Source organism: Bremia lactucae, linkage group LG3 (genome assembly GCF_004359215.1).
Source record: "Bremia lactucae strain SF5 linkage group LG3, whole genome shotgun sequence".
Classification (NCBI taxonomy): Eukaryota; Oomycota; class Peronosporomycetes; order Peronosporales; family Peronosporaceae; genus Bremia; species Bremia lactucae.
Genome location: NC_090612.1, coordinates 4,798,269 through 4,810,803, shown reverse-complemented (window position 1 = coordinate 4,810,803; position 12,535 = coordinate 4,798,269). Strand labels below are relative to the sequence as shown.

General features: G+C 48.4%; 3 protein-coding genes across 3 annotated transcripts; 1 reads left to right on the top strand and 2 right to left on the bottom strand.

The window, feature by feature from the left end:
• Window positions 1-558: 558 nt before the first annotated feature.
• CCR75_003461 (uncharacterized protein) lies at window positions 559-1,020 on the top strand (the record flags this gene model as incomplete). Its single annotated transcript, XM_067961555.1, has 1 exon — window positions 559-1,020. One exon carries the CDS (start codon window positions 559-561, stop codon window positions 1,018-1,020), a length of 462 nt encoding a protein of 153 aa, XP_067817482.1.
• Window positions 1,021-1,387: 367 nt separating this feature from the next.
• On the bottom strand, window positions 1,388-5,031 carry CCR75_003462 (uncharacterized protein; the record flags this gene model as incomplete). The annotated part of the gene is made up of 3 exons (XM_067961556.1): window positions 1,388-1,884; window positions 1,950-2,071; window positions 2,142-5,031. 3 exons carry the CDS (start codon window positions 5,029-5,031, stop codon window positions 1,762-1,764), a joined length of 3,135 nt encoding a protein of 1,044 aa, XP_067817483.1. The 3' UTR covers window positions 1,388-1,761.
• A 123-nt stretch (window positions 5,032-5,154) lies between these two features.
• On the bottom strand, window positions 5,155-11,827 carry CCR75_003463 (uncharacterized protein; the record flags this gene model as incomplete). The annotated part of the gene is made up of 2 exons (XM_067961557.1): window positions 5,155-7,771; window positions 9,291-11,827. 2 exons carry the CDS (start codon window positions 11,825-11,827, stop codon window positions 5,155-5,157), a joined length of 5,154 nt encoding a protein of 1,717 aa, XP_067817484.1.
• Between the last annotated feature and the right edge of the window lie 708 nt (window positions 11,828-12,535).

Sequence of the window (12,535 nt, the reverse complement as noted above, 5' to 3'; positions counted from 1 at the left end):
TCTGAGCGACGACCTCGTCTCGTCGTTGCGATTGCTGTCGGCTTTAGGGGTAATGCGATCGCTACGGGAAGCTTATCGTCAAGGAGAGGACGATAGGGATGGGAACGGTTTAATCGAGGCAGGGCGTTCGATCGTCATCGAAGCAGTCGGTCGATTGTCCGTTCCAGATGTGCTAGAGTTACCGAAAGGAGATACAATAACGCCCGTTGTGGGCTTGAGGTTTTCAGAAAGAGGAAGAAGGACAAGCCCGAGCCCGTTATGGGATTCTTTACATAAGTAGGAATTTTTTCTTACCTTGATATTAGGCAATCTCACAGCCCCAAATTGAGTTGCCGATACTCAATAGAGGGGGCAAATCGATCCGGTTGCGCCCGAGTTGTGCAATTGTCGTGACTATAATTTCACATTTTGTGTTGGCCAAAAGGCCAAGATCTCGGCACCTAATACATACCCTCCTTGAAAGTTGTGAGGTCGTACCCACAACATCCGACAATTACTTTACTTTCTTCCTCATTTTAAAATTAGACTGAAAAGTAGCTTTCCCTGGGATTCAGTGTGATGGCGGACATTGCGGCAATTATTAACCTCGTAAATACCTTTGCGCTCTCGTACTCGCTCGAGGACGGCGACAAATCAGTCAAGACGCTTCTGGCGCTGTTCACCGAGGACGCTACTTTCTTTGAGGAGCTAGTAGGGGGCACTTGCACGGGCACAGGCGAGATCGAGGCTGCGCTCCAGGAGCTCTCGCAGCTCAAGTTCCTTGCTGACACACGCCATCTTCCTAGCGGCCACGTCGTGGAGCTCTTGTTTTCTGAAAAGGCTACGGTCACGTCGCATACGACAGTCTTTTGGAAGTGCACGCCCGTGATGGTCGTCACGTGGTCCGACGTGGTTGTGAAGTGCGATGGAAAGTGGAAATTCCTGAAACGAGCAGCCGATGCCGTGCAGAAGAATTTCGAAATGATTGGCGAGATGCAACTGCGTGGCAAGAAACAGTATGCCCACAAGGACGAGGCGTAGAGTACGGTTGTTTCGAGCGGAAAAAGATTGGATTCTTTTGTTGTCGTAGATTTTCTATTGGCTTGGTATAGAACCCTGCAATTTGGTGATATAGCGCATGTTAAAAAAAAGTCAATTTTTTAAAGTTTCGTTGCGAGGTGGCAATACGCGTTATAGCATGCGTGGCGCTGTATATGAAAGACGCGGAGGCCTTCGATCTTAGAGAAAACCTTTTTACTCAATTTGTGTATCTTTTTACCACCATCGAATGATCAAGTAAATTAAAATCGATCGAGTCGGAAGTTTTAATTAAACGCAGCAAAATTAGCGGGACATTGAAACTTAATGACAAAATTTCGCGCAAATCACCGAATGAATTGCACCACAAGCTGCTAAGTGCGGTACACAACAATTTGGTGGATTGGGTAAATTAATAAAAGTTTTACTAGGATAATGAAAACTTTACGCGACGCGGGACTCGAACCCGCAACCCCCAGATTCGAAGTCTGATACGCTATCCATTGCGCCAGCCGCGCTACGATTACACAGAAAGAATTAATAATTATATATTATTGCTTTTGACAAACGTACAAAGATTTATATACAAGTCAACATTGAAATAGAGGTGCAGAGTATGTGTGGCCCAGATTGATTAAATAGGCAATAAATAAAATCATCGGCGACAATACAGCACATCGATGCCAGATTTATTACACAACCGAAAGCGAGTGTCTTTAGCGTAATACTAGAAGAGCACGCTGATTACGACGAAAGCGCCGACACCGCAGCAAGTGCTTCTTTATCCGCCACGGTCAGTTCCGGCATGATTGCCTGAAGCACAATGGAGTTTTCTGACATGCCCTGCAATGCTTGACGAATCACAATCTGTCAATATCAAAAACACGTGTTAAATTTAGAATCCTAAGCGCCATTATTTTCCGCACACATACCTTCAGGTCCACATCATTAATCGGGTCAAAGTACGCCTCAAACTCTTCTTCCGGCTCTCCTCCATCCTGCATCTCGACTCCCTCTTCTGTCTCCAAACAGTCCGACAAGAGTTGGTAATTTTCTAAACAATGTAACCATGTCTACGTCACTCGTTTATACGGATAAACCCACGTGTATACAAACCCACTTACCAGCAGGAGCAAAGACTGAAGACGTTACAGTCCCAACCGCTTCGTCGCAACTCTCACTATCAGACGACTCATCGTCCGACGAGACCCACTCGTCTTCCTCATCTGCTAATTGCGCCAACGTCTTGGCAAGACACACGACAAAGGCCGTCAAAAAGTGGACAGTCGGGGTGTGGTCACTCGCACGAGTCCCCCGCGACTTGGACCGCGTTTGAATTCCTGTACAAGAACCACTCAATGTGTCCATAGTCCTCCGAGGCACAAGTATAGCCTCCAGACGACGATCGTGCCATTCCACTGCCTTAAGTAACGCTGTAATCGTCACTTTTATACAATAAAGTCCATAGAAATCCGGCTGTTTCTCCATCCACGTTCGAAAGACAAATGGCAGCATACTCGAGCATTCCCAATCATTTGATGGCAATTGCTCCAAGACGTTTAAAAAGTCCGAGCCGTACGAATGAACGAGTCGAGCAAAGACCATACAAAGCGATTGTACAAGAGCTGGTGAATCGGTCGTAGCCAGTCGTGCGCAGACAGCAGACAGGATCGATTGGACGGTAGAAGGCGGTAAACGCGGCCCAAGTTTCAGTAAAATCTGCGTGATTAATCCTCCAACACAAATCGCACTGGCATCCGAGGCCGTGGGCGAGAGCAATTGTGCCGAGACTAATAACAACGTGTCAATGCCATTCTGACCGCTTGCAGTCGTATACGCAGCGAGGGACTCGACCGCAACCAGGACCATCCACTTAAGGCATTCCGAGCCTGCTGTCAAGACTTTTTCATCATCCATTGCATGGAGAATCATCACAAGCGGCTCAAATGTTTGCTGCACAATTTGAACTCCAAGTTCATGCGTCGTGTCGCAGCGTGGCTCCTTGTTTCGAGATACAAATGAATGCCGCAAGAGTGTTTTAAAGATCGTGAGAGCACTTGCAGCGGTACACGAGCTGCCAGCCTGTCGACTTTCATCAAGGCTCAGGACAAGCATGGTTGAAATCACAGGCACGACTTGATGATGGACATGCGCGGAAATTGCAGTCTCTTCCAGCTGCAAGAGCGCTCCTAATGCGCTATCAATCAACTCACTAATCAATGGATCGTTCAATTGAGAACGCCAGTGATGTAAAAAACACGTCAGTACGCGTTGCGTTGGTTCAAAGGGCAGATTCGTCGCTTCTTGGAGCACGATTACGATCGTTTCAAGCGCGATATGAAGCGTCTCGTGTGTCGAGTGCTCTGCTAACGTCACCAGTCGATCAAGGACCACATGGCTTGCCTCCATGACGCGCGTTTGGCCTGTATTCGTGCGAAGAATCGCCCCAATCGCACGACACGCGTACAGTCGCACTGGCACCATTTGCTCTTGTGCAAGTCCGGAGATCGCTACTTGAAAGAACGTATCAAGCATCTCGGGATGCATAACCGTGACGAATCGGCTCGCACACCATAGTGCTCGCGCACGTAAATAAATCTCTTGACTCTCGGCATTCATGACTTGAAACAACGTCTGTAAGAATGCCGAGATATCCAAAACACGATTCATGTCCGTCGCGTTTGTTTCCATAATTTTTAATGTCGAGGAAGCCAAGGACCCCACGACAAGCAACGCTGCTTCTTGTAGTCGCCAATGCATTAAATCGTCGGTTTTTAAGCGACGCTGTGCGGCATTTAAAGCCGCAATGACAGCTTTACGTCCAAGCACAGTCTCGAGCTCACTTAACAAGTCGGTCGCGACGTTCCGTACGTTTAACGCCAAGCTCTCGTCGTCTTCATCCGCGACGTATTGATTCGGATTGTCAAGCCACGCTTTCATTTGACTCACACTGATCTGCATGTACCCAATCATCGTGTATACAAATGCCGAGAGCTGCGTCACCAGCACGTGTCGCGTGGTTTTTGTAGGCGCATGAAGTACGCCACGCATCAAGTCGAGCGCAGTGATAATCAATGCGCTTTGATTCATTAATGCTCCGTCGTAGTCGCTGTCGTAGTCTTCTTCTTCACAACTTGGACTCAATACAACCCGTTGTTCATACGTCGAAGCTTCTTGTAGCAATAAGTTTTGCACGTGAGACAAGAGTTGCGGCAGGACTTCCGTCATTTCCACGGGCCATTCCCGTACAAAACTCGTGAAAATTGTCAATACTTGAATCTTCATGGCGTAATTGTTTCCAGGGTGTGCGAGTTGATTGAAAAAGAGCGCAAACCACTGCGTTGTGTATTCTTGGAGCACGTGTCGGGCTTTTAAATTCCCAACGTTAGCCTCCATGCTTACCATGAGTAATAAGCTTTGTACTATACGTGCAATACGACATTTTGTGGCACTGGACAAGTCCGTGGGGGATTGAAATGCCCGATACAAGTGCGGAAAGACACTCGTCACGAGTTCGAGGCAATTGTCACTGGAGAAATGCCCGTCGCTGAGCGATAGAAAACGCACGGCCACGTCCATTTGAAGAGTGTGTTGATGCGCAATCATTGAGAGTATCATGGGCATGATCTCGGGCCATTGATCGGGCCAGTCGCGTTCAAAGATTGCAGTTAGAAGAAGACAGAGTGCGGTCTGAAGCTTCCTGCCGGTAAAGAGCGCAAGAACTTGCGGTTGCAATGCAAGCACGAGTGTATGTTTGACTTGAAGCTTTTCTTCCTCGGCAACTACGTACGTATGGTCGTCAGTAGGCGCCCAGTACGACGTAATGAGCTTCTTGAGCAACAAAGCCGACAGCTGACGCTGGGGTTCCGTTGCCTCGATCGAGAAGAGAAACTCGCTTAATTGCAGCGCAAAGCCACGCGTACGGAGTAGTTCCGTAAGTCGCACTTCGCTTTGCGCACGCACGTCTGTGGCTGCCGCGAGACTGCCGTCCAAGAGCTGCCCGAGCACCTCCATCCCGAGGACGATGTTGAATGGTGCGCCTGTAATGGGTCTCGTTTACTTAATACTGCGCCATGATGTATTTAAATGGCTCCTTTTTTACAACGTCCTAGCATACAAAGCTACTGATAATCGATATTAAATGGGCAGACACTTGGTCTCCCAAATTCGATTCCCTACATATTGTAATCGATACGACGTATAGCGCAATGAAATGCCTTGAAACAGAAACGCCAGATAGCAGTCCTGGGCAATCATCGTGGCAAAGTTCGCGCGGTCCAAGACGTACACGACGCTCTTCTGTGTAGCCACTAGCGACGTCTTTCGTTTCTCGCCCGTCAAGAAGCACATGTCGCCCACCACAGAGCCCACGGACACATTCTCCGTTGTCCCCGCCTCTTCCTCCACGACAGCTGTCAACGCCCCTTCCAGCAGCACCAAAGCCTGATCCGATGGATCGCCTTGGCGCCAAAGCACCGTGTCTTTTGCAATATTTTGGCGCGTAAAATACGCCAACAAGCGCTGCTGAATCGCACGTGGTTGGTCTGGCATAAAGCGTTGAAATTGCAGCACATGAAGCCCTTCCTCATCGTGCTCGTGTGCCTCAGGTGCTTCAGGTGTCCGTGGCTCACAACAAACGCCGCCATAAGCGCGTAAAATTGCATTCTCGCAATACTCCAGCGCACTGTCCAAGTCTAAAGCAACGTAAAAATCCGCACTATCTCCAAAAAGAGCCATCAAATGGTCCGTGAACTTGCGATACGCTGCTGGCACGGCAGCAAACACGAGGGTACACTCGTGGGTACGACAGACATACTTGAGCTTCGTCAATCGGTCCGCCGCAGACGAATCTAATCCAACTACGAGCGTAAAGTCCAATACAAGCCATCGAATCTCCGGTCGTGGACGTCGCTCGATGCCAAGCACACTTGGTAAAAGCGCGTTCTTGTCATTGTAACCAACTGTAACCCCACCATCTTGCAACACCACATTCACGTAATCACAAAGTTGCGAAATGTTGCCGAAAAACAAATGGCCCTTAAGTTGCACAACGTGAATATTCCGACAGGCACGGTCAAGGACATTTAATTCAGCTGTTAAGCGCCACGCGTGGCTACGAAGCGTAGCAGCGCTCATACTGCCTCGAATTGGCGCGTTTGTAGGCGTGCGTGCACTCTGCATGACAAACGTCAAGCACGCAAGCAATGCGCCGACGGCAAGGCCTTGATTCATGCCCCAGAACGTCATAGTTCCAGCAATAATCCAAACAGTCCCGAGCTCAAGTGTATCCAATTGATCGTACGTATCAATCAGCGCTTCTCGAAGGAGATCCCATCCAAGATGCATCATTACACACCCAGCCATACATCGAGGAAGATACGACACGGCATTGGGTCCAACGACAAAGAAGAGCAACATAAGGAGGCTAATTACAAGACCACTACGACGTCCAGCACCGCCACATTTGTAATACAACGCTGAGGTTGAGTAGCACAGATAGTTCTGCACAGTCCCACAGACACCACTGAGTGCATTCGAGATCCCATGGGCCACGAGTTCGTCGTTAATATCGACTTCTGTATTTGTCGTGAGACAAAGAGATGGAATATTGATAGGTACGTGCATGAGGGAGAAAAATGTCAAGCCAATGATTGTTCCAAGTTGCTTTGGAATCACGTGCCACGCGATTAACGACACGTCGTATTGCTCCCAGAGCGTGTAGAATGGCATCTCGGGCGCGCGACTAAAGAACCAGCCATGTTCTCGAGCGGATTCCATGGATACGCCACTGATACAGAGCCCAAGGTAAAAAAGCGGAGGAATGGACACGAAATAAAGTGGAGGAAATAATGGTGACTTGATACGATGTGTGAGGATCCATAAAAGTATCGCCAAGAGCGCGGCGGTGATCCAAAGCCATCGTATCTCCAAGTCGAGTAACCCTTTTATAGCCACCCACGACCAATTAAAGCCACGTCCAGTAGCATTCTCAAGCCCGCTTTGCATCACAAAGGCTCCAATGCCGCCGACTGCACCGACGATAATATGTTTTGGAAACAAGTACACGAGATTTCCGAGTTTCCAGTACCCGAGAACGAAAAACAACGTTCCACAGACAATGGATGAACACGCATATGTGACAAGAATGGTAGGTAACACGCTTGGATTCTTCGGTCCTAATTCTTGGATAATTGCGACGGCAATTGTATGCATAAACGGCACGTTCTCGACCATCATTTGACAAATGGCACCGTCGAAATGGCTTTGCCATACAAACGTGAATTGACAAATGGTTGAGGAGAGAAGAAACATTTGAATTCCAAGTGCGTGAGGCACGGGCATGTCGTGCCAATTGAGTGGGAAGAACGACAGACCAAAGGGGACACAGATCATCAAGTTCACGAGCACGGCAATGGCAATGCATGGCACGGATTGGAGCGCTTCAGTGATTTTGAAGCGATTGAAGCCGGTTAGTGTCTGAGGCATATGTCTTGAGCTGATTGAAGAGTAGCAGTGTGGAGTCGCACGCGTCTGGATGGGAAGCGAGACGTTCTTGGGCGATGGCTGTGTGGTAAAGTGCAGCGACGTGCCACCGGCGTCACGTCGTAATGGCGGCGGCTCAAAGACCATGCGGGATGGGACGTGCGGGGGCGTATTGCGACGTGGGGACCGACCGCTTGGCGACAAGAGGGGCTGCCGTTCCTCGTCATGAAGCCACTCCATTGTAGGACTAGATGGATTGGTTTTGTTCGTACTTAAGGATGACATCACGCGACGTGAGAATGAGAAGCTTTGGAATATACGGGTAAAGCCATGACTTTCTTTAGCTAGTCAAGAAATAACTTTCGTCAGGTTCTTTGTATGCAAATCTCAAGGAGTGAATATTCGCTGCAAGCGAAATACCACTTCTTGGGTGCATCGTCGGAACAGGCAAGCACACTGATCCGAAAAGACCAAGAGTTAAGAAACCAATTACAATGATTAAGCGACTGGGAAAGTACCATTTAGCGGCTACTAGCACAATACTCACCAATTTGACAAGCGACCGCAATACGTAAGCGGCCAGTAAGAACCAGCTCAACACAATTACAGTACGCGACAAGGAACGACTTGCCATGAAATATGCCTGACTAAATTAAGGGTCAAGATAGACCTTTGTTTCGGCCACGGCAAGCATTGAGAATACAGGGCACACACCGCTCGCAAAAACGGCGAGGTGGTACACTTCTTACAGGTAAAATACCTTTATCAAATATAAACCAGGACGACTTAATGTCGTCGCTGTTGCGTTATCACGCCGACCTGATTCGAGTCGGCCGTGCACTCCAACAATGAAAATAATCCCACTGTTGCAACACTCATTTCAAGTGTTCCGTCATCAACCTTAGTTGATGAAATAAAGAAAGCCTATAAAGAAGATAAGGACCTTCTTTGTCTGATGGATCATTTAATGAATCCATCCGATAAATCTTTTAAAGATCTACCGGCTTTATATCGATCGTCATCCGATCGATACACAACACGTAACGGCTTATTGTATTACACAGCCGTTACCGGCGACACCCCACGTGTCGTCGTCCCGACTCACAATGATTTGCGCTTGCGCATCATGTATGAGTGTCACGATGCTCCAACAAGTGGACATCGTGGACGTGAGAAGACTTACCTCACGGTAAGTCGATACTTTTACTGGCCCCGCCAGTATCAGTTTGTGCGCAAGTACATTCGTGCTTGCGAGGTTTGTCAACGGGTGAAGCCTAGCCCTTCATCCCGTGCACCTCTTCAACCTCTACCACTTCCGGCAGAGTGTTGGCAGTCCGTATCTATGGACTTCGTCTTCGGATTTCCCGAAGACGAACACAAAAACAATGGAATCCTTGTTTTTGTAGACAGATTCAGCAAGATGGTACACCTTGCTGCGGTACCAGAGTCGATTACGGCTCCGGGTTGTGCCCGTGTCTTTATCGACACGGTATTCAAACTCCATGGGTTACCCCGTGAATTAGTCTCGGATAGAGATCCGAGATTCACGGCGGCGTTCTGGCAATCCGTGTTCCGATCTCTCGGAACACGGCTGACTATGTCAACATCTGATCACCCGGAAACGGATGGTCAAACAGAACGCGTAAATCGCGTCCTCGAAGAGATACTTCGAGGTTACGTCCAATCGTATCCGAATTGGAGCGAGTTNACACTTGGTCTCCCAAATTCGATTCCCTACATATTGTAATCGATACGACGTATAGCGCAATGAAATGCCTTGAAACAGAAACGCCAGATAGCAGTCCTGGGCAATCATCGTGGCAAAGTTCGCGCGGTCCAAGACGTACACGACGCTCTTCTGTGTAGCCACTAGCGACGTCTTTCGTTTCTCGCCCGTCAAGAAGCACATGTCGCCCACCACAGAGCCCACGGACACATTCTCCGTTGTCCCCGCCTCTTCCTCCACGACAGCTGTCAACGCCCCTTCCAGCAGCACCAAAGCCTGATCCGAAGGATCGCCTTGGCGCCAAAGCACCGTGTCTTTTGCAATGATTTGGCGCGTAAAATACGCCAACAAGCGCTGCTGAATCGCACGTGGTTGGTCTGGCATAAAGCGTTGAAATTGCAGCACAAAAAGCCCTTCCTCATCGTGCTCGTGTGCCTCAGGTGCTTCAGGTGTCCGTGGCTCACAACAAACACTGCCATAAGCGCGTAAAATTGCATTCTCGCAATACTCCAGCGCACTGTCCAAGTCTAAAGCAACGTAAAAATCCGCACTATCTCCAAAAAGAGCCATCAAATGGTCCGTGAACTTGCGATACGCTGCTGGCACGGCAGCAAACACGAGGGTACACTCGTGGGTACGACAGACATACTTGAGCTTCGTCAATCGGTCCGCCGCAGACGAATCTAATCCAACTACGAGCGTAAAGTCCAATACAAGCCATCGAATCTCCGGTCGTGGACGTCGCTCGATGCCAAGCACACTTGGTAAAAGCGCGTTCTTGTCATTGTAACCAACTGTAACCCCACCATCTTGCAACACCACATTCACGTAATCACAAAGTTGCGAAATGTTGCCGAAAAACAAATGGCCCTTAAGTTGCACAACATGAATATTCCGACAGGCACGGTCAAGGACATTTAATTCAGCTGTTAAGCGCCACGCGTGGCTACGAAGCGTAGCAGCGCTCATACTGCCTCGAATTGGCGCGTTTGTAGGCGTGCGTGCACTCTGCATGACAAACGTCAAGCACGCAAGCAATGCGCCGACGGCAAGGCCTTGATTCATGCCCCAGAACGTCATAGTTCCAGCAATAATCCAAACAGTCCCGAGCTCAAGTGTATCCAATTGATCGTACGTATCAATCAGCGCTTCTCGAAGGAGATCCCATCCAAGATGCATCATTACACACCCAGCCATACATCGAGGAAGATACGACACGGCATTGGGTCCAACGACAAAGAAGAGCAACATAAGGAGGCTAATTACAAGACCACTACGACGTCCAGCACCGCCACATTTGTAATACAACGCTGAGGTTGAGTAGCACAGATAGTTCTGCACAGTCCCACAGACACCACTGAGTGCATTCGAGATCCCATGGGCCACGAGTTCGTCGTTAATATCGACTTCTGTATTTGTCGTGAGACAAAGAGATGGAATATTGATAGGTACGTGCATGAGGGAGAAAAATGTCAAGCCAATGATTGTTCCAAGTTGCTTTGGAATCACGTGCCACGCGATTAACGACACGTCGTATTGCTCCCAGAGCGTGTAGAATGGCATCTCGGGCGCGCGACTAAAGAACCAGCCATGTTCTCGAGCGGATTCCATGGATACGCCACTGATACAGAGCCCAAGGTAAAAAAGCGGAGGAATGGACACGAAATAAAGTGGAGGAAATAATGGTGACTTGATACGATGTGTGAGGATCCATAAGAGTATCGCCAAGAGCGCGGCGGTGATCCAAAGCCATCGTATCTCCAAGTCGAGTAACCCTTTTATAGCCACCCACGACCAATTAAAGCCACGTCCAGTAGCATTCTCAAGCCCGCTTTGCATCACAAAGGCTCCAATGCCGCCGACTGCACCGACGATAATATGTTTTGGAAACAAGTACACGAGATTTCCGAGTTTCCAGTACCCGAGAACGAAAAACAACGTTCCACAGACAATGGATGAACACGCATATGTGACAAGAATGGTAGGTAACACGCTTGGATTCTTCGGTCCTAATTCTTGGATAATTGCGACGGCAATTGTATGCATAAACGGCACGTTCTCGACCATCATTTGACAAATGGCACCGTCGAAATGGCTTTGCCATACAAACGTGAATTGACAAATGGTTGAGGAGAGAAGAAACATTTGAATTCCAAGTGCGTGAGGCACGGGCATGTCGTGCCAATTGAGTGGGAAGAACGACAGACCAAAGGGGACACAGATCATCAAGTTCACGAGCACGGCAATGGCAATGCATGGCACGGATTGGAGCGCTTCAGTGATTTTGAAGCGATTGAAGCCGGTTAGTGTCTGAGGCATATGTCTTGAGCTGATTGAAGAGTAGCAGTGTGGAGTCGCACGCGTCTGGATGGGAAGCGAGACGTTCTTGGGCGATGGCTGTGTGGTAAAGTGCAGCGACGTGCCACCGGCGTCACGTCGTAATGGCGGCGGCTCAAAGACCATGCGGGATGGGACGTGCGGGGGCGTATTGCGACGTGGGGACCGACCGCTTGGCGACAAGAGGGGCTGCCGTTCCTCGTCATGAAGCCACTCCATTGTAGGACTAGATGGATTGGTTTTGTTCGTACTTAAGGATGACATCACGCGACGTGAGAATGAGAAGCTTTGGAATATACGGGTAAAGCCATGACTTTCTTTAGCTAGTCAAGAAATACCTGCGAGTGTTTTGACGCGCTTTCTTGGCAAAAAACTTATTGACTTGTGGCTTTTGTGATTGCTAAGACCTCGCGGAGGAGTCAAAGCACAGCTGATGCGGTCTGTACCAAGAGTTAAGAAACCAATTTTAATTATTAATCTCCTGTTTTGGTACCATTTGGCGTCTATTTAAGTCCAATATCGTCACTAATTTTACAAGCGACCTTAGTATGTAAGCTGCCAGTAAGTACTAGTTCTTTTTTCTTACAGTAGGCTACTATAGAGTACGACTTGCTTTTAACTTGTGCCTAGACTGTTACTTAAGTGTCATATTTATGCCTTTGTTTCGGCGACGGCGAGGATTGAGAATACGGGGCACACATCGGTTGGAGAACCGTTGTTGTGGTACATTTACTTTATAGGTAAAATACCCTTTTATCTAATCTTAAAATAGTTAGTTACTTAAATCCCATTTATGATGGGTAATAAATGTGGTCGCCGCCAGATACAAATCTGGCGACCAAAATCTATTTTTAATTAGCTAGGGTAAGGTTTTGAGATTTAAATATTCAAATAAAATTCAGTTACCCTTTTGATCTTAAAGCGTTAAGTGCCTTCCTAAGGCTTGCGCATTGATCTGTAAGTGATAGAAGC